Source organism: Bombina bombina, chromosome 1 (genome assembly GCF_027579735.1).
Source record: "Bombina bombina isolate aBomBom1 chromosome 1, aBomBom1.pri, whole genome shotgun sequence".
NCBI lineage: Eukaryota > Metazoa > Chordata > Amphibia > Anura > Bombinatoridae > Bombina > Bombina bombina.
This window is the reverse complement of record NC_069499.1, coordinates 424,492,040-424,518,008: the sequence shown is the minus strand read 5'-3', so window position 1 is coordinate 424,518,008 and position 25,969 is coordinate 424,492,040. Positions and strand designations below refer to the sequence as shown.

The window sequence follows — 25,969 nt, the reverse complement described above, 5'->3', positions numbered from 1 at the left end:
TGTAAATACTGTTCCAACCACTGGTTTGTCCGTTCAGTACTGGTTTGTCCGTTCAGTTAGACCATTTATTTGTGGATGGTAGGAAGTACTGAGTTTTTGATAAATGTGTAGTGCCTTACACAATTTTCTCCAAAATCTAGAAGTGAACTGCATTCCTCTGTCGCTGATTATTGATGAGGGTAGACCTTTGAGTCAGACAATGTCCTTTATGAACACTTCCGAAGTCTGTTGAGAAGTTGGTATAGCATGTAGTGGAATAAAATGAGCCATTTTAGAGAAAATGTCCACTACAACAAGAATAGTAGTGTAGTTGGAGGAGTTAGGAATATCCACTATGAAATCCATTAAAACGTCAAACCATGGTTTGTCAGGGAAAGGCAGTGGCTGCAACAAACCAACAGGTATTTTGCTGTAGCACAAGTGGAACACTTTGTAATGTAATCCTTCACAGTACAAAACATAGAAGGCCACCAGAATGATCATTCTAAGAGGTGGAATGTTTTGTGTGTTCCTAAATGTCCAGCAAGAGTTGAATTGTGGATAGACTGTAATATGAGTGGACTGAGATCAGGTGGAACGTAAAGTTGATCCTTATGGTACAGGATTCCATCTTTATATTTAATCAGTAAGTTTGTAGGTTTTGACTGATCAGCACTTTGAGAACTTTTTATGTCATGACGGAGATTAGTGAGAAGTCCAAAGAAGTTTTCTTGAGCTATGACAGTAGATGGGGTATTGGATTGATAAAGCTTGTCCTCCATTCTAGAGAGAGCATCTGCTTTGCCGTTATATGACCCAGGACGGTAGGTGATAACATACTGGAAACGAGAGAAGTAGTGACTCCACTGGAGTTGTCTGGAAGATAGAGTCCTGTTAGTCTGGAGATAGTGGAGATTTTTGTGGTCGGAGTAGATGATAATGGGATTTGAAGCTCCTTCAAGTAGGTGTCGCCAATGATCAAATTAACTTTTAATTGCTAGGAGTTCCTTTTCACCTAAAGGGTGGTTAATCTCGGCAGAGGTCATAATTCTAGAGAAGTGGGCTACAGGATCTAATGGCTCCTTGTAGGACTTTCTCTGGGAAAGAACTGCACCTATAGCGTAGTCTGAAGCATCCACCTCGAGTACAAATTGTAGACTGGTATCAGGGAACTGAAGGATAGGTGCAGAGGTGAATTTTTCCTTCAAAAGAACGCAAACATTTTCTGTCTGTGGAGTCCATTTAATTGGGACATGAGCTTTGGTTAAGTCGGTTAATGGCTTAGCAAGATGAGCAAATTTATGAATTAACTTTCTGTAAAAGTTCACAAAGCCAAGGAATCGCTGGGCCTGTTTCTTAGTTTTTGGTGTTGGCCAATTCTTGATTGCAAGAACTTTACTATCCTCCATACTTATGCCAGTTTGGGTGATATGGTATCCTAGGAAGGAGATGTTGTCGGCATCAAAAATACATTTTTCTACTTTGGCATAAAGAATATGTGCTCTTAACCTGGATAGAACAGTCCTAACATGGGTCAAGTGTTCTGTTATGTTACATGAGTGAATCAGAATGTCATCTAAATATAAAACTAAAAATACATCCAGTATGTCCCTGAAAATATCGATAATTAAATTCTGAAATGTCGCCGGAGCATTACAGAGACTGAATGGCATTACTGTATACTCAAATAGACCATATCTAGTCTTAAAAGCAGTAAGCAATTCCTCTCTGGTTCTTATTCTGATCAGGTTATAGGCGCCTTTAAGATCCAATTTAGCGAAGACCTTTGCACCACGTAACCGTTCGATAAGTTTGGGAATTAAGGGAAGGGGATATCTATTTTTCTTAGTACATTTGTTTAAATCCCTGTAGTCAATGATAGGGCATAAGGTACCATCTTTATTCTTTAAAAAAAGATTCCAGCACCAGCTTGAGAAGTGGATTGTCTTATGAAGCCCTTTTTAAGAGTCTTGTCAATGTATGCTTTAGGATGGTCAAGTTCAGGTTTGGATAATGGGCAAATATGACCAACTGGGATGGTAATGCCTGGAAGTAAATCAATGGGGCAGTCATAAGACCTGTATGGCAGAAGAGATTCAGCCTCTTTCTTATCAAAAACATCAAGAAAATCATGATAATGATCTGGGATGGATGGAGTAGAAAGGTGTAAGATAGTAGATAAAGAGAAACAGGTATTTTGCAGTAGTCAGGGGTAAGTGAAATCTTAAGGTTTGTCCAGTCGAAAATGGGTTGATGTAACCTAAGACAGTTAATACCAAGAACAATAGTGTACATTGGAGATGGTATAATGTCAAAAAGTGAGTGCCTCCCTATGTCCTGTGTCAGTAGTTACTAATAAGGGAGTGTAATGATGAGAGACAGGCCCAAATGATAGCTGTAAATAATCAATAACCTTAATAGAGACTGAATTATGCTTGGAAAGAAAGGGTATTTTATTATTGTTTACAAAGTCGACATCAATGAAGTGGCCACAGGCCCTGGTGTCTACAATGGCATCACAGTTTAAGACGTGCTGATCCCACTGTAGTGTCAAAGGTAATGTGAGTAAGTGGAAGTAAAGGATTTGATAGTTAAACAAGGATATAAAGTACCAATCTTACCAGTCTTTTGTTTCGATAATATGGGACACTCTTTAACCACATGTTCACGTGAGGTGCTATACATGCAAAGGTTCTTTGACCTCCTTCTATTCTTCTCTTATGAACTGAGTGGTCCCCTGATGAACCCTATCTCCATAGGTTGTTCTGAATCAGAAGTGAAGTTAATAGAGTTTTCTCCTGTTGATGTTAATTGAGAGCTTATATAGTTAATCTTTGATCTCCTCAGAAAGTCCTAATTGAAACTGGTTCTTTAATGAAACCTCTTCCACAGAGAATCTTTAGCAGAGCTCTTGAACTGGGCTATATAGTCCTCAACTAGTTGTTTCATCTGTTTCAGAGACCACAATGTAGTCTTGGAATGGGTTATCATATAATGCTGTCATAGCATTTAAGAATGAGTCTAGGGAGTTGAGGATGGGATTGTGAGACTCATAAAACGAGTCTGCCCAAGCCCTAGGTTTGGCTCTTAAATAGGAAATTATAGTAAGAACTTTTATTCTGTCTGTATCATAGGTTTTAGGTTTTAACTCAAAAGGGCATTTCTAAATTCCCTGTAATGACTGTGGTTACCTGAGAATTTCTCAGGAGGAGAAACATGGGGTTCAGGTGAGTGGTCTGTTCGGATTGTTTTAGCTGACAGTACCTCCCTGAGGCAAGTATTAACTGCTTGATTCTCCACTTGGAGGTCACAAAATGCCTGTGATAGGCTGTCCATTCTTTGGGTAAGGTGTACAACCTGATTAGTAATATCAGCAGGATCCATAATTTCTTATGGCTGGTTTATTATGGAAGAACTTAAATGGTTTTCTAAGGTAACTTATTAAGTAAGTCTTGTTTACAAGTATATGGATCAATGAGACTGATATCCTAATGCAAAAAAGAGAGTTAGTTAAGTTTTGTGACAGTTAGGCTAACCATAATTCACTAGCAGTAAAGGTTGCACAACTGCCTTAGTTTAGCCAGTAGTAATAGCAAAGGTATATAGTGTGAAATACCCCTAGCATAGAGTTAAGTATAAACTTGGGCAGAAAAAAATATCTTACACAGATTAGATAAGTAACAAGGCTATACCTTAGTTCAGCAGCTCTATCAGGGGTTAAATGCACAGAGTAACTTCACCAGAGATGACCGCTACAGATGCGTCTGGATGTATGATATAGGAGCAGAAATCCAGTAGAAGTTAAAAGGTTATCACACAGGAGCCTGGTAGAATAAACAGAAGCAGCGTTCCGGCTATGGAGAGATTCTGCACGCTGAGAGTGGAAGAGCTGATCCGGGCTGTAGCTGATGATGTCAGAGACTTCAGCGTCTGACTGTGTGAGGTCTCCACTGCTGCAGACTGACAATTGGAATTCGAAAAGAAGATGACAAGGTAATACAATCAGCTTGAGCAGAGAGGAGTACTCTGAAATCTGGAGCTTTACAAGGAACAAGTAAACACAAACTTTGGCTAGAAGAGACAGCGATTAGACAAACAAACCTCAATAAACCAGCAAGGTGTAGAGATAGGAGGAGCTTTAAATATTGTAGGGGTAGGTGAGGATTAAAGAGATAGTACAGTTCCTGACAGTATTGTAGGAAGTGTTACTGTCCATTACTAGAGGATCTCACTATCCCTCTAACCAGACTGTACTCCAGATCCTGCCACTAGCAGCAGCAGTGTTTACTGAAGTGTTTCTGTTCTCTGTCCAGGGGGAACTTAGTCCCACCTACAAAAATAGTGCAGGAACTCCATTCCCATGGGTTCCTGCTAGACTTGACCCTGGATCTAATGCACTTATATACATGTCTATATGTGTGTATATAGATAAATTATGTGTTTATATGTGTATATATGTCTCTCAATACATATATACACAAATAAATACATTAATATATATGTACACATATATAGACATAGCAATATACATACAAATACATCTTTAGCAATGTATATTTATGTGTCTCAATATTAAAGTACTTTGGCAGCTTTTTTTTTTTCCAACACCCGAGATCTCATATCTTTGAGCCCTTATAAGTTTTTTGTGCAATATGTAAAAAACAAAAACAAATATTAGACAGTTTTAATATGAGTGTAACTGTGCTTTGTAATGTATTTTTGAAGCATTTGAGCTACTTTTTTTTTGGGGAAACAGTTAACCACAGCTCTGAGATCGCGGTAAGGATTGAAGTGTATTGCCATTTCGCTCAACTTGTAATAGCAGTGCAATTAAAAAGACCTGCGAAAATACGATATAACTTGCACAAAACCGTTTGCGCCTCACTTGTAATCTAGCTCTCAGGTGGGTTACATTAATACATGTCTACACAGTATTCATGTGAGCAGTAACACCAATGCAAGGCCTGCAATCTATATTCATTCATTTTGCTGAATAAATAACGCCAAAGTACTAGTTGCATTTATATATTTAGTCCAATTTTACAGTTAATAAAAGATGCTAGTTTAAAAAAAAAAAAAAAAAAAAAAAGCATCAACAAGCAATGGCCTATACTGTATCTTCAGTAAAATTAAAAAACTTGATTTCTGTATTTTACTAGAGAAGCGCTCTATCAGGATGGCAGCTCAATAACTTGTTAGATTGTTCTATGGCGATTCACCATCTGGGTGCAGCTTCTTTTCTATGACAACCAGATGACTCTCCTTGCTCATTGTGCTTAGAAGAATATGGCTGCACCCAGGGCCGGCCTTAGGTGTTCAGGCACCCTTTGCGGGCTACTCCTGTGGGTGCTGAGGCTGACTATGGTTACAGGGGGACCCCTGTAACTCATATCAGCCCCAGGGACCCCCCTGTAACCACCATCAGCCCTAGCCCCCCCTGTAACCTCCATCACCCACAGCTCCCCAACTGTAACCCCCATCAGCCCCAGGACCTGCCCTGTAACCGCCATTAGCCCCCCCTGTAACCCTCATCATCCCCAGGACCCCCCTTGTAACGACCATCAGCCGTAGGGCACCTCCTGTAACCACCATCAGCCAGAGTTCTCTGAAATATATGTAAATTAATTAAAATTGTATTAAACTGAAATGTTTTATGGCAGAATGAAGCAGAAATTTTATATTTATTTTTTATTTATAGACTATTTTCATACTGAATGCTGTAATACCAGATTAAATTTTTTAATGTATAAATTAATTTTGTAATTAAATAATCGTATTGACAGCTGTCAGAGTCAAGTGATTCAAGTGATTACAACATGCAATGAAAGGTAGCTCTGAGGGGTGACTATTGCCCACTTTGTGCAGTGTACGAGGCAAATTGTTACCTCGGTATTATAACCAATTGTATGTATGATAGTTACAGACATCTTTTACCTCACTGGAAGACTGTTCTCTCTAATACTTATTAAAAAATGTATATTAAAATGCATTAATACAATTATGTATAATATTTATTGTATGCTTATTTGTGTTTTTTTAATCAAAGCATGACTATTTAGGGAAGGTTACAACTATATTTGAGCTTTACTCAAGCAATGATATTCATATTCCTGCCAGAATAATCTTTTGTATCTAGGCAGATGATATCATGGCTGTCCCTCTTGGGTTGAAGTCTGCAATATTAGGCAGGACAATACAAAGTTTCTATTGGCTGGAAACAACTTAAGAGGGCCAATCAGGTTTTGTTTTTGTGCCCCGCTGCAATTGGCAACAATATAAAAGAGGCTATCTGAGGTAAATGGTATTAGAAAATTCCTGCGGAAAGAAGTAGAAATGAAGTTTGAAAACTGACACCTGTTAGGAGATAGCAGCTGACAAATTCAGAGACTGTATCCTACAGCGGAGAAAATTGTATAATTGAGCATCATCTCCTCCGGACTTGGCACATTGTCTCCCACAAAATCAAAAAGCGCAAAGAGTTCTTAGGTTGGTGGTTTGTATTAATGCCTCAGACTGCAGCACCTTCGTCAGGCATTGAGCTAAGCCAGCTGTTTATAGACTCTTCTATAGTGACTTATTGTATGATGTGCCACACAGGGCCATCACGCGTGCATCCGCCGGAGCCCCGCCCCTTCCCCCGCCACCCTCAGTAATATTTTTTTTTAAACTGCCTTCTGTCTGCAAATTAGTCGCCTTCAGTGCCCTCTGGGGTGTTGCTTCCTGTGCGACCGCACAGTTCGCACACCCCAAAGGCCGGTTCTGGCTGCACCTCACTGATGAGGCCCAATGAAGACCAAAATGATCATCTGATATTTTGGTGCTGCACTGATCTTAATAGAGGGAATCCGACTAATATACTACACTATACTATACTAAATTACTTTAGATGAGGAGGCCATGGTACACAAGTATCTAGGCCTTTACTGCAGTGAAGGGGAGACCCTGTGTGTAGAATGTGCTAGAATATATGTGTAAGCACTGAGACAGCAGGAAAGATAAAACAAAAACCTCTGTAGGTTACATGGAAAGAACAGAGAGGGGTCAGAAAGATCTGTCTGAAAACCTCTCAATAAGTAATAGAAAAAGAAAGTAGCAGGGCTCCAAGAGAAACAGCCTTGTCCAAATAAAAACTACAAACAGATGCATATTTTAAGATTCATGAAATCATTTAGATAGTTTGCACACAAAGTACAGACATGGGGTGGATTTATGTAGGGTCGAGCAGACAGGATTCGCTGTAGCGAATCATGTCCGCTCAACTTTGCATCAACCCTGCTGTCTGCATTTAAAATTGCACAAGCATTACTTGTGAAATGCTTGTGCAATGCCGCCCCCTGCACACTCACAGCCAATCGGCCGCTAGCAAGGGGTGTCAATCATTCTGATCGTATCGGATCGGGATGATTTCAGTCTGGCACCTAAAACGTGGTGGAGAAGTTAAGGAGCAGCTTCTTAACTTCCGTTTCTGGCGGACCAGAAACGATCAAGGTCAGAATTAGCATCCGCTGCTTGTTAAATCGACCCCAAGGACGTTAAACTTTAAAGAGGAAAGTTCCCCTCTGGATGTAATGTCATTAGAAGTACACAAGATTAAAATATGTGTCAATACCTGTTTCCTCCAAATTTGCAGTTCGCTGAATGTACACCTGCAGCAGGACAGAGCTATCCATTTAAAAAAAATTAGCTTAAATATGTATGCGCTTTTTAAAGCAATTATTTATCACCAGGATCCCATATGTAGTATTCAATACCATAAAGGTAATGGTTAAATACGAGTGATGGGGTAATAGTTTAATACATATTTGTTAAAAAATATATCAAAATACTAACATTTATTTTAAACACATATTAAAGGGATAGATAAGTTAAAAATGAAATATACAAGTGTGTATTTCAATTTTAAACATGCATTTTTGCAATATACTTTTATCAGCATAAATGCTTCTAGATAAAGTAATTACTGTTTTTCTGTGGCATACACACATATCCTGGGAAGGCCCCTGCACCTGTATTCAAACACCATGCCTGCTCAGAGAGATAGAGGGGGTGTGTATTGCTTCTAAATACATTTGTGTCATACAAGCCACTGCTGACTGAGAAGGTGTGGTGTTTGAATACTGGTGCACAGGCCTTTACAGAATATGTCTGTATGCCACTGAAAACCAGTAATACCTTTTACTAGAATCATTTTTGCTAAAGGAAACATATTGAAAAAATGCTTATATTTCAAACTGAAATGCACACATGCACATCTTTTTTGACCTTTCTATCCCTTTACTGTAATATCTAGATATCTGGGATGTTTTAATTCCTTTTAACATATATTATACATTTATTTCTGTTAGTTAAAATGTAAAGCCTGATATGACTCACTTTGACATTAGAAAGGCAAAATCAGCCAGAATATCTATAATTAATAAAAACTTATCATTAAAACAGATTTAATAAATATACAATGTTGCTCTTAGTGAATAGTGAAGACTGCCACTCCAGTTAGAACTTATGTTTTCCCAATGCAAGTGTGCAGACTGTAAAAACATAGATAAAGAAGATAAAGCACAACTGCAACTCAGGATATCACTATCATGGAGTTATGCAATGCTACAATTTGCTATCTTGTAAATAGGTTTTTAAACTGAATATTGTAAAGATGAATTTTGAAACAATCTTAATATAGAACATTATTTTGGAAATGTGACTATTCAGCATGGGACATTACAAGTGAGAAGAATTACACAGAGACACTTAGGGCCGATTACCAAAAACTCTCCAGCATGGACAGGAATCATGTGAAAACATTCTCTTTTTTTGGAACATTATATTGTAATCTCTCTCATTTGCATCTAGAACAGGAATTAGCAAGCAGCTCTCAAGCTAAAATGCTCCTTTATAAAATTCTCAGAAGGATCTCATAGTACTGACAAGGTGTCTTAGATAATATTGTCAGGCCAAAGAGCTTTCAGAATCATTTAATAGATCATTCCAATGTTCCAACAACACTTTTCTTGACCCACACAATAATCTTAAATAAAATACTAAACATGTGGATGGGAAAAAACTAATTTAGTCCGAAAAATTTGTTTCATATTTTTTAAAACTTTTGGTTTGGCTGAATTTCGTTTATGTGGGCGCTCAGTTCAGCAGAATATTGGTTTTGGAGTTGTTACCATTATTTCCAATGGGATCAGCATAACTTACAGCTCTTTTTAATAAAAAATCTTACATTAAACTATTTGAACAATTAAACTAACTTATCTTTCAATGCTAACAGAACATATAGGGGTCAATTACAATCCTTTTGAAAAGCTTATCTAATGTTTTTTCTACAAAATTACCATTAAAGTCTGTGGCGATTTTTATAATGCTTTTCTAAAGGATTGTGATCTACCCTATAACTGACCTCCTGCCTTTGTGATTTGCCTATAAGCCTTTTTAGTCAAAGTGATTGAAAATGGCTGAATGCCCCCTAGTCTCCCACCTCCCTGTGATAGGTTAATCTTTGATAGGAAAAGTCTGTATGAACAAATTCCTTTCCTGTTCTTTCCTGTCCACTTTCTTGGCAGCAAACAGTACACATCAACGAACAAATCAATTTGGTCAAGCAAGCATTCATTCTTCATCTGTTTCGTCCCGTACTGTATTTGGTTACTTGTATATTGGAAGAATCAGTGAACTGGTATACATTTCACTGAATTCGTATTCTTCCAAAGCTGAATGCACATCTCTATAAAATACTGTCCAGAGCCAAACATCTACATTTGTTTGCTATTTGAAATACATGCTTTTGCCTGTTGTATCCTCACCTATACAGAAAAAACAACCATTTTCTCTGTAGAAAATCTAAGTAAATAGGAGACAATAGCACTGAATAATCTCCCAGCGTGCTTATTCAGCACCCTCGGCCATAATTAGCATTTCAGTACCTAACATAAATAATATTAGCAGGTCTGCTTTACTTGCAGGCTCAGCTTAGTGTTATTGGTATGTGCTAGGTGATGTTTTAATGTGAAAAAAAACTGTTTCAAATACAAAAATAAACTCAAAAGAACATGAACATATTAAGGGGAGACTGCTAAAAGATAAGAAATATTATATAGGTCACTAATTGATGCATGTATGTTACATTGATATCAAGAATATACATAATAATAGTTCATCCTTTAAACTGAAGGTATAACTTATAGGAAAATGAGGCTATACTTACGAATACTGTGTTAGAAGTTCCAAATTATTATGCATGTTGATTGGATATGTCTCACCTAGATGAAACAGCTTTTCTAAGGCCTCATAAATGAAAATGATGCAGATCAGAGCCGCAAATGCCTCTTCTGTAAATCGGGTTATATAACAGACCAGGGAACTTGCATCAGTGGCCACCAATAGAATACACCAAAAGGAAGTCCAGAGACCTATGCTTGCTCTTAAAGACAGGTACGACAGCCCATAATCCCTAAGTAAAAACAAAACACAATTTGTAAAAGGGATAGAATGGAAGTAAAAAAAAAGAGCGAGAGCTGAAGAGGAGAAAAACATAAGTTAAAGGGACAGTCTACCATAGAATTGTTATTGTTTTAAAAGATAGATAATCCCTTTATTACCCATTCCCCAGTTTTGCATAACCAACACAGTTATATTAATACACTTTTTACCTCTATGATTACCTTGTATCTAGGAACCTTCTTCCAGCCCCCTGATCACATGACTGTGACTGTTTATTATCTATTGTCTTGCATTTAGCATTGTTTTGTGCTAGATCTTAAATAACTTTCTGTGCCTGAACACAGTGTTATCTATATGGCCCACGTGTACTTTCTGTCTCTTTGTGTTGAAAAGAGATTTAAAAAACATGTGATAAGAGGCAGCCCTCAAGCACTCAGTAGAAGAACCTAAACACTGGATACATATAGAACATGACATATCGGGAATATCACAACTAGGGGGGTTATGTTGGCTACCTAAATTGCTGTCCAAACCTCATACTAACTTTACTGCCACTATCTTAAGCACCCTCAGGGATTGGAAGTTTATTCGGGAAAGATATAAAAGCATCTCTAGCGCTTACTCCCCGCTGACACCAATTCTAGCAAACCCCGAATTCATAGAGGGTCTAGAACATAGCCCAGGTCACAATATTAGTCTAAAAGGCTACGTTCCAGTATCATTAATGACCAATTTGGGGAAACTAACCCCCAAGATCTGATCTTTTGGACATAGGCAATGGGTATTTCACTCAATGGATAAGATACCATCAGGCGAGCCATTACATATACACGCATAGAGAAAGGGCCAATTTTCTGAGAAAATTGACAACGTTTGAACAGATGTGCTTTAATAACACTGCACAAAAAAAGATTATTTCAACCACATACAAACTACTGCTTGAGTCCACAGCCCCCAAGCCCCATAGATATATAAAAGGGTGGGAAAGAGACCTTACAGGGCCACAGGATTCTAAAACATGGAATAAGATCTTTTACAACATAGCTCATTCAGCTCACACGACTCATGCAATGGAAACTAACTATAAAATATTGTTTCGTTGGTATCTCACACCAAATAGACTGAAGTATTTATTCCCCTCGGCCACTGAGAAATGCTGGAGATGCAGACAGGCAGTAGGTAACATGGGCCACATTTGGTGGTCCTGTGAGTTAATCAAACCATTTTGGAAGAAAATAATAAAAGAAATAAATACAGTTTTATCTTGCAATATCCCACAGGATCCACTAATATGCATGTTTAATATGTTGAATGATGTTAAGTGCACCATTAAAAGAAACCTGGGACATACCATGCTGAATGTAGCCAAACAGCTCATAGCCTCCTCATGGAGATCTGATAAAATCCCAACAATAAGTAGATGGAGGGAGAAAGTAAAAGAAACACTGATGCTAGAGAGATATTCATATTTTAAGACAAACAGGTTAACAATGTACACCGACATGTTATTCTTCTGGGAATCATATGCTGGTCTTTAACTTAACTCAGTTTGAGATATTTTACGCTTCTATGAGCATGTAAGGGGGTAATGAGTGGAGTCTGGAAATTACAACATTCTATGTAATCAGTGCATACAAACATATGAACTTGCCGCAAACTCGATAAGACCTGGGTAGTCATTCTCTGCAGGATGCAATTGTTGAAAATGTTTATGTTTAGTTAGTTTTATTCGCTAAGTGTTAATTTTAGCGATTGGTTATAGAGGTCTTAGGAAAAATCTTGCATTATTTGTAGTCTTTGGATTATGATATTAAATGTATTCTCACTATGTATCATCTGTTGTACCTCTTCAAAGAAAAAATTCAATAAAGAAATAATATATAAAAAAAAAAAGAGGCAGCCCTCAAAGGCTTAGAAATTAGCATATGAGACTACCTATGTTTAGTTTAAACTAAGAATACCAAGAGAAAAAAGCAAGTTTGATGATAAAAGTAAATTGGAAAGTTGATTAAAATTAAAAGTCCATAAAATAAGGTTTTTTTTCTTGTTTTTTTTCCCTCACCTTCCTCACCCCTTCCTACTTCACTCCATCACCCCCTCACCCTCCACTTCCATATCCCTTTCCCAATAAAAGCACTAAGTTTTTATAGCACAATATTAATTGATCACTACTTAGATTACTACCACGTCATATGGACAAATTTCTTCATAGTCACTCCCGGACTCCCCCGCTAGCCATGGCAGCAAAAACAAGAGAAAGAAGAAATAAAAATAGCAAAGAAACATCTATGGAGGTACAGCCAACCCCCACTAACCCTTCAGTCACCAACGAAACCTTTAATATGCAAGCCCTGGTGACAAATATTGCAGAAGCCTTAAACCCCAAATTTGAAGCCCTTAGGGCAGAGATTAAACAAGAAATCACACTGTTGTCCCAAGAACTGAGACATTTCACTAGTAGGATTAATGAAGTGGAACAAAGGGTGTCTGATCTTGAGGACCTTACCTTTACACATAGTGCTAGTATAGACTCCACTGCAGCTACTCTATCTAAAATGCAAATTAAAATCGAAGATTTAGAAAACAGGGCCAGAAGAAACAACATTCGTATCATTGGGCTACCGGAGGGGAGACAACCTGAGAATTTAAATTTGTTTATTACAAATACGTTGGTACAACTACTTAAGATCCCCCCCAGTAACCCTCAAATAGTGGTAGAAAGGGCTCACAGAATAGGGAAGCTACAGGTCGATAACAGGGGTAACAACAGACCTAGGCCAGTAATAGCCAAATTGCTTAATTTCAGTGATAAAGTAACTCTTCTCCAATATTTTCGCAAGAATCAGCCTATTATGTTTAAAGACAGTAAGATTCTCCTATTTCAGGACTACTCGGCAGAGACGTCATCTAGGAGAAGAAATCTTGCTCCAATCTGCTCTAAATTTATTCAGCAGGGTTACCAGGCTCTAATTAATTACCCCTCTAAACTTAAGGTTATTGCCAAAGGAGAAGTCCATTTTTTTGAGAATGCACAAGAGGCAGAAAAATTATTAACCCAATTAAACTCTAGTGAGTAAACTGAAGAAATATCAGTGATTCACTGACCTTGTTGTTACCTCATCTTAAGTTAGGGATGGCAGGGAAAATGGTACGAAGTAATAAAGGTGTCTTGCGGGAGGCTTCCCCCCTTTTTTTTTTTTTTTTCTTTCAGTATCAATTCCATCTATCTATCTATCAAAATAAATGGTTAACTTTAAAATAGTATCGTGGAATGTAGGGGGTATTACCACTCCTATAAAGAGGAAATCGATCATCACCCAACTAAGAAAAATAAATACAGATATAGCTTTCCTCCAGGAGACACATCTTAACTTAGAAGTATTAAAATTAAAAACATCGTGGGTTAAGGAAGTTTTTGCTGCACTAGGACAGGGGAGGAAGAGAGGGGTAGCCATTTTGGTAGGAAAAAGGATTAATGCAGAGATACTACATGTTGTGACGGACCCAGGGAGGAGATCAGTGAGTTTAAAAATAAAAATTAATAATCGTGTGTTTACAATGTGTAATGTTTATGCGCCTAATATCCTTGACCCAGAGTTCTGGAATCAAGTGCAGACTGAAATATTTTCTATATTGGAAGGTAACCTTATTCTTGCAGGAGACTTCAACATGGCCCCACAGTGCCCACTTGACAGGCTGAGACTAAATACAAAACAAAAAAAGCATAAAAAAGATAATCTGGAAACTAAATTTTTTTTCTAGGCTTATGCAAAACCTGGGCATTAAGGATATCTGGAGGATGCAAAATCCCGATGTTAGAGAATACTCTTGCTTATCTAAAGCTCATAAAACACTCTCAAGAATCGATCTTTTCCTGATAGACGATAGACTGTGTACATATGAGGTTAAAGCAAAAATTCTTCCAATAAGTATTTCTGATCATGGGCGAATTACCCTAGATCTTCAGAATAAGCAGCCCAAGTTTAAGCTAAATCGTTTCTTTTTTCCTTCTCACCTAGCATCAGATACGAAATTTAAGAACTGGTTGAGAGCAAAGTTTATTGACTATGATCTCTGTAACTCAGAGTATAGAGATCGTCCTGCCATATTTTGGGAGGCAGCAAAGGCTGTAATACGAGGTGAAATCATAGCCTATATGGCCATACTGAATAAAAAAATGCAACAAAGAGAAAAGGAACTAACAAATGCAGTAATAAACGCATATAATAGATTCCTTCTTGACCAAAACTCTGCCAACTGGGCTAAGTATAATAGAGCAAAAACTAACAAAGACAATTTCTTGTTATACAGAGAAACTCAGAAAGAGTTAAAATTACAGTCTAAACTATATAAGTATGGTAATAAGTCTGGGAAACTCCTAGCTAAATTGGTCAAAAGTGAAAAAAAATCCTCAATTATTGAGAAACTGGTGCTAGGGGACAAAGAAGTATTTAAACATGAGGATATAGCGGAAGAAATGGAAAAATATTATCAAGAATTGTATCTTTCCAGACCCTCTGACTCAGGTCAAGCAGAGGACTTCTGGAGCAAAATATCAGTTCCTAAGATATCTACTGATTTAGCTGGTACCCTCAATGCGCAAATCACAGAGGAAGAAATTAAAAAAACAATCTCTGACCTTGCTCTGAATAAAACCCCCGGGCCAGATGGGCTACCTAATGAACTATATAAAATTTTATCTTCTGAAATATCAGCCCATCTTTGTGAGTTCTATAATTCTATCTACATAAATGGAGGAGAGATGTCGAAACTTTTCACATCCTCCTATACAACTTTGATACTCAAGAGTGGAAAGGATCCAACTTTAAGGGAGTCATATAGACCAATTGCTTTACTAAACTCTGATTACAAGATCTTCACATCAATTATTGCCCAGAGGTTACAAAAAATACTAGGTGATATCATCCATAAAGATCAAGCCGGGTTCTTGAACTCTCGAAACTCTGCAGCAAAAATCAGAGAGATTCTGATAACATCAGAATACTTTTTTAACAAAAGGGAGGGGGGGGGGGGAGGGGGGAAGGGACCCTACCAGACCTGGCGGTTATCTCACTTGATGCTGAAAAGGCTTTCGATTCCGTTCATTATAATCATCTTTTTGTCTCTTTAGCAAAGTTCGGATTTACAGGAAGCTTTCTTGACTTTATTAAAAACTTATATAATCAGCCCTACACAAGGTTAACTGTAAATAATTTAATATCCTCTCAAATTGTATTGGATAGAGGAACCCGCCAGGGCTGCCCCCTTTCCCCTCTCCTCTTCAATCTCTGCATTGAACCTCTGGCAATCGCGATTAGGCAACAACTAGAAGGCATTAAAATTGAGAATTACGAAATAAAGTTAGCTTTGTATGCAGATGATATTCTTATATATTTATCAAACAGTAAAATTAATCTTCCTAAACTACTACAAATTATTGACCAATTTGGCTCCTTTTCGGGCTACAAAGTAAATACTACAAAGTCAGAATTACTCTGGCTTAGGAAAAACAACTCCTCCCCTAGCAATATCCCCTTTCATCTAGTTAAAGATTCATTCAAATATCTGGGTATTAACATTCCTAGTGATCCAAAAGATCTATACAAGCTTAATATTTTACCAATCATATTAACATTTAGAGAAAAGCTCAGAAATTGGGTGGGTTTACCACTCTCTATTTCTGGACGGATAGCACTTTTTAAGATGGTCCTCTTTCCTAAGTTGCTATACGTTCTACAGAACACAGCGATAATGCTTCTAGAAAGGGATATACGAATAATAAATAGCCTGCTCAGAAGGTTTATCTGGCAAAAAGCCAGACAGAGAATCTCACTGAATAAATTGTCATCTTCTAAAACCTATGGAGGCTTTGCATTGCCAGATATCAGGTTGTATAATTTGGCTTTTCTAGCGCGATTTGTAGCTGACTGGATCTTCTCTAAAGATTATGTCTTGAACAATAAACTTGAAGAAAAATCTGTTATCCATATGTACCCATAGCTCTTTTACACTGTGAACCGAAAGAGTGGCCAGCTAACATTAGAGCACTTAAAATGCTCTCAAACCCCCTGAGGGCCTGGAGGAGAATAGGGAAGTTTATGGATTTAAATTGTCAGATATCTCAATATTTACCTCTAATAGGCAACCCTAAATTTCAGGCAGGCCTTGACTCAGCTGTGTTTAAACACTGGCACACTTTAGGTTTAGATAAACTTATACAACTTGTGGATTAAGAGAGAAAATGTATTAAAACATTTGATGAACTTAAAAATAACTTTAACCTCTCCAACAAAGATTTTTTTGCATATTTACAGGCAAGGCACTATATCACAGATATCATGAGGGCAGTTAACTGGCGCTGGGACCTAAGAAGTTTGGAGGGCTGGCTGACCCTGGTAAGGAATGGGTTGATGTCAATCACTCCATGTTACCATCTACTAGGGGAAGGCAAAGGGAAGCATCTTCTTGAAAAACTAACCCAGGACTGGAATCTAGTCCTGGTACAGGACCATATTGACAGCCAATTCATAAAAATATCTATCTGTAGAATATCTCAAGCTACAATCTCAGCTACCTGGAGAGAGGCTCATCTGAAACTCATTCACAGATATTATTATACCCCTGAGAAAGCATTTAAGTTTAAGTATTTAAATTTTGATAAATGTCCCAAATGCTCTAAGGAGGCTGCAGATTTGAGACACATGATCTGGGACTGCCCATTGATTAGACAGTGTTGGTTTAAAGTTGAATTCTGGGTAAAAACGTCACTTGGAATCTCCCCTCTGGGTCTATCATTGATCCAGATTATATTCTGTTTAAATAACCAAGAAGAACATATGCCCAATGGAAGGTTAATTACCTCGATTATTTTAGCAGTCAGGTATTTAATTTTTAAGAAATAGAAGTCAAGAAATTTACCAACAGTTCCAGAGATTAAAAACTTTCTTAAAAAGCAATGTATCTTAGAGCAGCGAGAAACCAACATTGATAAGGAACTTGATATCCAATCCTTCCTTAAAAAGTGGGCACCATTTATCAAATCACTTACAGCGCCAGAGATTGACCAAATAATATTTCCCTTCCAGAATTCAGAAATGGTATTACTGGGAATATGGTAAAGTGAGGTTTATCCTAATTTCTCTCTCTCTTCCCTTGGTATGGTGTTAGAGGATCTTCCTTCCTCTTTACAAAATTTTTTATTATTTATTTTTTTTTTTCTCCTCTTTTTCTGTTCTCTCGCAAGATTAACCTTGAACACGTTGATATTATCGTGACTTGAGATAGCCTAGGATCTCACTAACAAGATATGAGTCATAATGTAAATTCCCTGAGCTAACAATATATGCTTAGAGGAGAAGGGGGAGGGGGGAGAGGGAAAGATTGTTCTTGGCCCCGTTCCTGGTCATTGTTTATGATGTTGTTGATTCTGTTTGGGGGGAGGGGAGGGAAAGGGGAAAAAAAATGGGGATAAAATATACTCCAACAGAGAAATTATAACCATTAAGGAATGACAGAATGGAATTTAATTCATAATATTTTGCGTTTTGTTTGTTGATGTTTTTTGACTGTTTATTCTTTGTTTTGGAAATCATTGAAAATGTATAAACCTGTTGGAGTTCAATAAAGATGATTTAAAAAAAAAAAATTAAAAGTCCAATCTGAATAATGAAAGTTTAATTTATACTAGACTGTGCCTTTAATAATAATACAACAAGAAAATGAATGGTAAATGGACAATGGGAGTAAGAACAAATAAGATAGTGGAAAGTAAAACTTTGAAAAGAGTTTTACTATTTATTTTAAGGGACAGTTTAGACAAAATTAAAGGGTAATTGTACACTAGATTTTTCTTTGCATAAATATTTTGTAGATGATCCATTTATAAAGCTCACCCGGAAGTGTTTTTGTAAAAATGTATAGTTTTGATTACTTTTAAATAACAGTGTGCTGATTTTCAGACTCCTAACCAAGCCCAAACGTTTTAGATGTATACTGATGTCTACAGACTCCTGGTTGTGTAATGGGTCTTTTTATATGGTTGGGGGGGGGTCTGCCTGTTCCTGCTTTCCGAGCCAATTTCAGTGGGTGTCCCACCCCAGCTTTAACAACAGTGCTAAACTGGAACCTTCTAAGTAAGTTTTTAAAAGTTTTTTTTACTGGATGTTTATATTAGTATCTGTGCATACGGTGCATTATTAAATGTCTATAACATACAGATATTTCAAAATTCATGATTCAGATAGGGTATGCAATTTTAAACAACTTTCCAATTTACTTTTATCATCAAATTTGCTTTGCTTTTTGTTGGTATTCTTTGTTGAAAGCTAAACCTAGGTAGGCTTATATGCTAATTTATAAGACCTTAAAGGCTGACTCTTATCTTATGTTGACCGTTTTTCAAAGCTATACAGCACTAGTTCATGTGTGCCATATCGATAACATTGTGGTCACTCCTGTGGAGTTATTTATGAGTAAGCACTGATTGGCTACAATGCAAGTCTTTCAAAAGAACTGAAATAAGGGGGGGGGGGGCAGTCAACAGAGGCTTAGATACAAGGGAATCACAGAGGTAAAAAGTATATTAATATAACCATGTTGGCTGTGCAAAACTGGGAGTGGCTAATACAGGGATTATCTATCTTTTTAAACAATACAAATTATGGAGTAGACTGTCCCTTTAACAAAATCTGATTTCAATGAGCAGTTTTAATCAACATTAGCTCCCAAATGTAATATAGTATTAAAAAGTGTCACAAATCGGCCTCTAAACATAGAAACATACAGAAGTCCTGATAGTTATTAAGGATTTAAAAAGGGGGAAGGCAGCAGGTCCAGATGGACTCCCAGGGGAATACTATAAATTATTTAAAACAACCTTAGCCCCCCATTTAGCGAAATTTTGTAATGATATACTACAAGGGAATGATATACCCACAGAGCTTCTCCACGCAAAAATAGTAGTGATCCCCAAACCAGGAAAGGATAAGACTTTATGTAAAAACTACCGCCTAATTTCGTTAATAAATCAAGATATTAAGATATTCACTAAGATCCTGGCTTCTAGATTAAAACATATTCTACCTGGGTTGGTTCATCCGGACCAAGTTGGTTTTGTAAAAAATAGGGAGGCGCCTGACAACATTAGGCGGATGGTTTCTTTGATAGATTATATAGATGCTACGGGAGCGCCTTCTCTGCTGCTATCATTAGACGCGGAGAAGGCGTTCGACAGAGTGGATTGGGGATATATGTGGGCAGTGTTGCGGGAAATGGGGTTTAAGGATCAATTTATGATAGCTCTTCAGAAGATCTATTCCACTCCAACAGCTTGGGTGAGGGCAATGCTCCATCAGTCTAGGGGTTTCCCCATTCGGAATAGGCAGGGGTGCCAACTCTCGCCACTACTGTTCGCTTTATGTATAGAGCCGCTGGCTAGGCGAATTAGACAATCCCCAGTACAAGATAGCGCTATTTGCGGATGATGTGTTACTCTCCTTAACGAAACCCATGAAATCCCTGCCAAATTTATAACTGATCCTTTCGCAGTTCTCTTCTATATCTGGTTATAAACTCAACAGTGACAAGTGTGAAGCCATGGCCATTAAATTACCAAGCCACACACAGAAACTTTTAGAATTGAATTATGATTTTAAATGGGTCAAAAAATAGATTACATATCTGGGGGTCAAAATAACAAAACATTCATCGGAATTATATAAGGCCAACTATATCCCAATGTTCAAAAGTATCAAACAAGACCTTCTGAAGTGGAGTCTGTATCACTTTTCGTGGTACGGACGTATTTCAGCAATTAAAATGATGATCCTACCCAGAATCCTTTACCTGTTCCAAGCTTTACCAATCAAAATACTCTCTAAAGACCTAGCGGAGCTCCAGACTGGGATCCATAAATTTTTGAGAGACAACCGAAAAGCTAGGGTAGCGGGTAGTATACTCACCAGACATAGGCAGGCGGGGGGTTTGGGAATACCTAACAAAGAATTATTATCAAGCTGCTAGATTGGCTCAGACGCTGCTGTTGATAGGGACAGAGGAGGGGGTTAGATGGGTCAAACTGGAGATGGATATTAATGGATCCACCTCACCGGAGGGAATGATTTGGGGCCCTCTTTCTAAACAAAATAAAATCTGTCCGATTACATCTCATATGATTATACATTGGCATAAATTAACGAGAGGTCTCTCTCTTTTATCTCCTAATTCCATTTATACACCATTGAAGTGTGTTATATCAACCTTACCATTCTCCATGCTAACTAAATGGGAAAATAAGGGCCTTTATAGGATAGCGGATATTTTAGAGAGTAGGAAAAGTAATGTCTTACAATGCATTGAAGGAAATAATCTATCCCCACACACTACACTGGTACCAATATCTGCAACTCACATCCACGGTTCGCGCATTTATAACAAACTCAATAGAGAAAGCCCCGACAGAGTTGGAGCTCCTATGTAAATTGAGGCAAAAAAAGCAATCTCACGGTTATATTTGATCATACAGAAGGCACAGACACCAAATATCTCACTAAGACACAAATGGAGACAGGATCTAGACACACATATGGATGAGGAGGAGTGGAATCAACTAATACAAAATGCTTGTAGGGGCCTACTAAGTGCTGATATGATAGAAAATTACTATAAAACAATATCGAGGTGGTACTTGACCCCGACAATTACTTCACATACGACATCTGAGCGTTCTAGTCTTTGCTATAAGGGTTGTGGGATAGTTGGGACCTATAAACATATGTGGTGGGTCTGTCCTCTATTGAGAGAGACTTGGGAGGATCTGTCTAAACTTCTTAGCACAATTTTAGATGAACCAATAACTTTGACACTCTCACAGGCTCTACTACATGAACAAAACAAGAGACTTAACAAGTATATAAACCAGTTTATTAAAATTACATGCACGGCCACCAGGATATGCATTGCACGTCATTGGAAAATAGGCCCACCAACATGTGATGAAATCATTGCAAAAATCACACACTTCTTTAATATGTACGAACAGGCAGCTTCCATACAAGATACCCAGCAGACATTCCAACAAACATGGTTCCATTGGATAATGTATAAAGCACAAAACTGAGAAATGACACACGCTACTTTTAGGTCATATATGATAAAACCAAAAAGATAGTCCTATGTATATGATTAGATACACAGGTCCTGGCGGTTCGATGGGGGTCCCCAGTGTGGAGAAGATATTTAAAAAAGCATCTGATACAGTTCTTAATTTTCTCTTTTCTTTCTTTTCTATATATCACCTTTTTCTTTTCTCATATTTAACCTTCTTCCTTTTTCTTTCCCCTTCTCTTTATTTTCCTTAGTATTTTTCTTGTTTCCCTTTTGAAGACAGGCGACGATCTGTGCCCAATAGATAAGCTATCATTTTACCCATTGCTCTCAGGTCTACCAGTTTCTTATATTTTTATTTTTGAAATATTAACCGTTGTATACCCAGAATCTTAGAAAGTAAAATATATAGTTTACAAACGTATTAACAGGTCTAAAGATTATTTCATTGTCAATGGGCACATTTAGAAACTGATGTTGTATATCAGATTGTTCTAACAATTATTGTTTTCTTTCTTGTCTTTTTGTCTTCGTTTGTACTATGTAAAACTTAATAAAAATCATTTCAACATAAACATAGAAACATAGATTTTGACACTAGATAAGAAAAAAAGTTCCATCAAGTCTGCATATATTTTCTATAAAGTGTAAGCTTATCCCAGGCATTCTTGAAGTCTTCCAGAGTGATTTTCTTTACCACCTTTAATAGAAATTTATCCCATGAATCAACCACCCCATCTGTAAAAAAACGCTTCTCTAAATTACTTCTGAGCATTCTACCTTTCAGGATAAGGCCATAGCCCCGTTGTTCTGGTGTTGCTCTTTCTTTGTTAGTGTTGCTTGTCAATATATTTTTGCTTACAGTGAAGTTTTTGTACTTTAACAAAATAATTCATATTTAGGTTTTATGATATTCAAGGTGCCTAACATAGCTACATGATTCCTATCATTATATTATTGTTATAAATATCCACAAATATCCCCATGTTATTCATATATGGCCCCAGTAAGTCTCTTAATCTACTGTGTATACATTAGTGGGGTTCAACCTTTTTATTATTAAAGCTTAGTGACGAGTGTCATTCTCTGTGGGAAAATATTCTGACTGCTAAATTATTCTGTAATTGGTGCGAACCTTTTCTCATCAGCGGTGGTGGAATTAAGTTTTCAAGAAAATACACACTCACCCACAGAAGGGGGAAAAAGAGGCACAAGCGGGTGACACAAGAGGGGTCATACAGAGCATGCACAGTGACTACACCCTGTCCAGCGGAGATGGGAGGATAAAGCTGGCCAAACAGACAAGTCAGGGAAATAGCGAGAGAGGAACCAGGAGTAACTTAACAGGGTCTATTTACACTGAAACAAACTGAGGGATCCCACAATATATGAAATTAGCCCACATGAAACAGTTTTGTTAATATAAGTTTACATTTATATTCAAAGCTTTCTTATTTAATTAGGTAAGTTTATCAATTCTGATCTAGTTTTTATATTTACAAATAATTTTAGTAGGTAATTCCTGTTATCCTGGTCCTATCTATTTATCTGATATTTACCAGCTATGCTGAGAATTTAAATAACAAATGTTTCTGTTCCTCTATTAAAAACACAAGCTACTGCAAATAAAATAATTTAGGGACTGTTGACATTAGCTTTAACTCTATAATCATTAAATCATTGTAATGATGTATGCTTATTTGTTTAGTTTTTTTTTCTTTTTGTTTTTTTTGTGTTCATAATTTTTTAATTGAGGTCTCCCGTATTAATAGTCGCGGCGGTACGGCTATACCGTTAGCGTTTTACCTTTACGCAACTCTCCATTCCGCACTCAAAAAATGACTTTTGAGTGCAGGATTTTCATTGCGCCTGTATTACAGATTGTGCGGTCCGGCTATGACGTTAGCGTTATAGCTTATACCGCCACGATCCATTCCGATATCTGAGATCAGTAGTTATGGATTTTGCAAAACAAATATGTTTCACAAAACTCATAACTAAAATGTTACAAAGTACACTAACATCCATAAACGACCTATTAACCCCTAAACCGCCATCCCCAGCATTGCAAATACTATATAAAAACTATTAACCCCTAATCTGCCACCCACATTGCTAATACTATATTAAACCTATTAACCTCTAGTCCGCCGACACCCCATATAGCCAACACTAAATAAACCTATATTAACCCCTAAACTGCCGGCCCCCCACATCGCTACTACTATAATAAACCTATTTACCCCTAAACCGCCACCCCCCCACATCGCAACTAATATAATAAACCTATTAACCCCTAAACCGCCAGCCCCCACATCGCTACTACTATAATAAACCTATTAACCCCTAAACCGCCGGCCCCCACATCGCTACTAATGAAATAAACCTATTAACCCCTAATCCGCCGGCTCCCACATCGCTACTAATAAATTAAACCTATTAACCCCTAAACCACCATCCCCCACAACGCAATAAACTAAATAACTAATTTAATCACTAAGCCCCCTAACCTAACACCCCCTAAATTAACCCCAATTACATAAAATAAAAAAATACATTAAAATTAAAATAAAAAATCCTAACATTACTTAACCACTTAACGACCAGCGCCGTACCCTGTACGCTGCTGGTCAGGGTATGTCGCTGCAGTCCTGGGCTTCTCTCTGCCGCAATCTGCCACTGCAGAAATAGAGTTGCAGAGTTACCGAAGCAGAGAGGGCCCTCTCTGCATCGGAGGGACTGATCGTTGGTTGGTGGGAGCGTAAGGAGGACGGCGGGTGAGTAGCCCATTGCTGGAGGAGGCGGAAGTGGGTGGGACAGCTACGCCATGCTACAGGGAAAAAAAGGGGCAATGATGGGGATCATATGTGGGATCTGGGAGGGGGAGGTGGGTTTGGGTATTTAGGGGGGGGCAGCTACACTACAGAAAATGGGTAATATATATATATATATATATATATATATATATATTTTTTTTATTTTTTTTTTTATTTTTTTTTATTGCAGATTTTGCAGCAAACTGGGTACTGGCAGTCAGCCAGTATCTAAGATGGCCGCATATAGAGAGAGCTGTTTAGAAGGGGGGATCAGGGAAGTTGGGATGTAAGGGGGGATACTACCATGCAGAAAATATATAATTTTAAAAAAAATGTAAAAAAAAAAAAGTACTTAAGATGGGGGTACCTTTGGGGGGTGAGGAGGGAAGAGAGTTGTTTAAGAGGGATCAGGGAGGGATCAGGGGGTGGAATGTGTCAGGTGGGAGGCTGATCTCTACACTAAAGCTAAAATGAACCCTACAAGCTACCTAATTAACTCATTCACTGCTGGGCATAATACAATTGTGGTGCTTAGCGGCATTTAGCTGCCTTCTAATTACCTAAAAGCAATGCCAAAGCGATATATGTCTGCTATTTCTGAACAAAGGGGATCCCAGAGAAGCATTTACAACCATGTGTGCCATGATTGCACAAGCTGTTGAAAAAGTTAACAATTTTTTTTATTTGATAGAATTTGGCGGTGAAATGGTGGCATGAAATATACAAAAATGGGCCTCAATCAATACTTTGTGTTGTCTACTAAAAACAAATATATAAAAATATATATATATATATATAAAGGCTCTATTTCTGTTTAAATGTAGTGATGGCAAAAATGCTAAAAAATGCTCTGGTCTTTTCAGGAAGTTTTTGTCTGAAGTGCCCAGTCCTTAAGGGGTTAAAACAAAAAACCTAAGATTAAATTAGTTTTTTTTTTTTTATTCTTTGGGGTGTTTTTTTTTTTTTTTTTAGATAAGGGATTTTTTTTTATTTTAACAGGCTGCAAAAGAGCTGATTGCCCTTTTAAGGGTAATGCCCATACAAATCCCCCATTAAAGGCAATGGGTAGCTTAGGTTTTTGTAGTGTTAGTTATTTTTATTTTGGGGGGTTAGGTGGGTTGGGGGGTTTACTGTTAGGGGTTAATTTGTATTTTTGAGGGCTATTGGTACCTTAGTGTTAGATTAGGGGGTGTTTTTATTTGGGGGAGGGGGCTTTTTTTATTTTTATAGAGGTATTAGATTAGGATAAAAAAAAATATTTTTGATAATTTGGTTTATTTTTTCTGTAATTTTAGATTTATTTATTTTAATTTAACACTTAGATTTTTTGTTTAAAGTAATGTTAGGATTTTTTATTTTAATTTTAACTTAGTATTTTTTATTTTATGTAATTGCGGTTAATTTAGAGGGTGTTAGGTTAGGGGGCTTAGTGATTAAATTAGTTATTTGCATTGTGGGGGATGGCGGTTTAGGGGTTAATAGTTTAATTAGGTTTATTGTGTTGTGGGGGGATGGCGGTTTAGGGGTCAATAGGTTTATTTTATTAGTAGCGCTGTGGGGGGCAGCAGTTTAGGGGTTAATACGTTTATTTTATTAGTAGCGGTGGGGGGGCGGCGGTTTAGGGGTTAATA

The 25,969-nt window shown here is 37.4% G+C and overlaps 1 protein-coding gene across 1 annotated transcript in view; it reads right to left on the bottom strand.

The window, feature by feature from the left end:
- SLC4A10 (solute carrier family 4 member 10) overlaps positions 1 to 25,969 on the bottom strand; it is a 432,482-nt gene that overhangs the window by 96,792 nt on the left and 309,721 nt on the right. Inside the window, exon 14 of the mRNA XM_053698366.1 lies at positions 10,184 to 10,429. Coding sequence (XP_053554341.1) covers positions 10,184 to 10,429 — 246 coding nt within the window. The remainder of the gene's footprint in view (positions 1 to 10,183; positions 10,430 to 25,969) is intronic.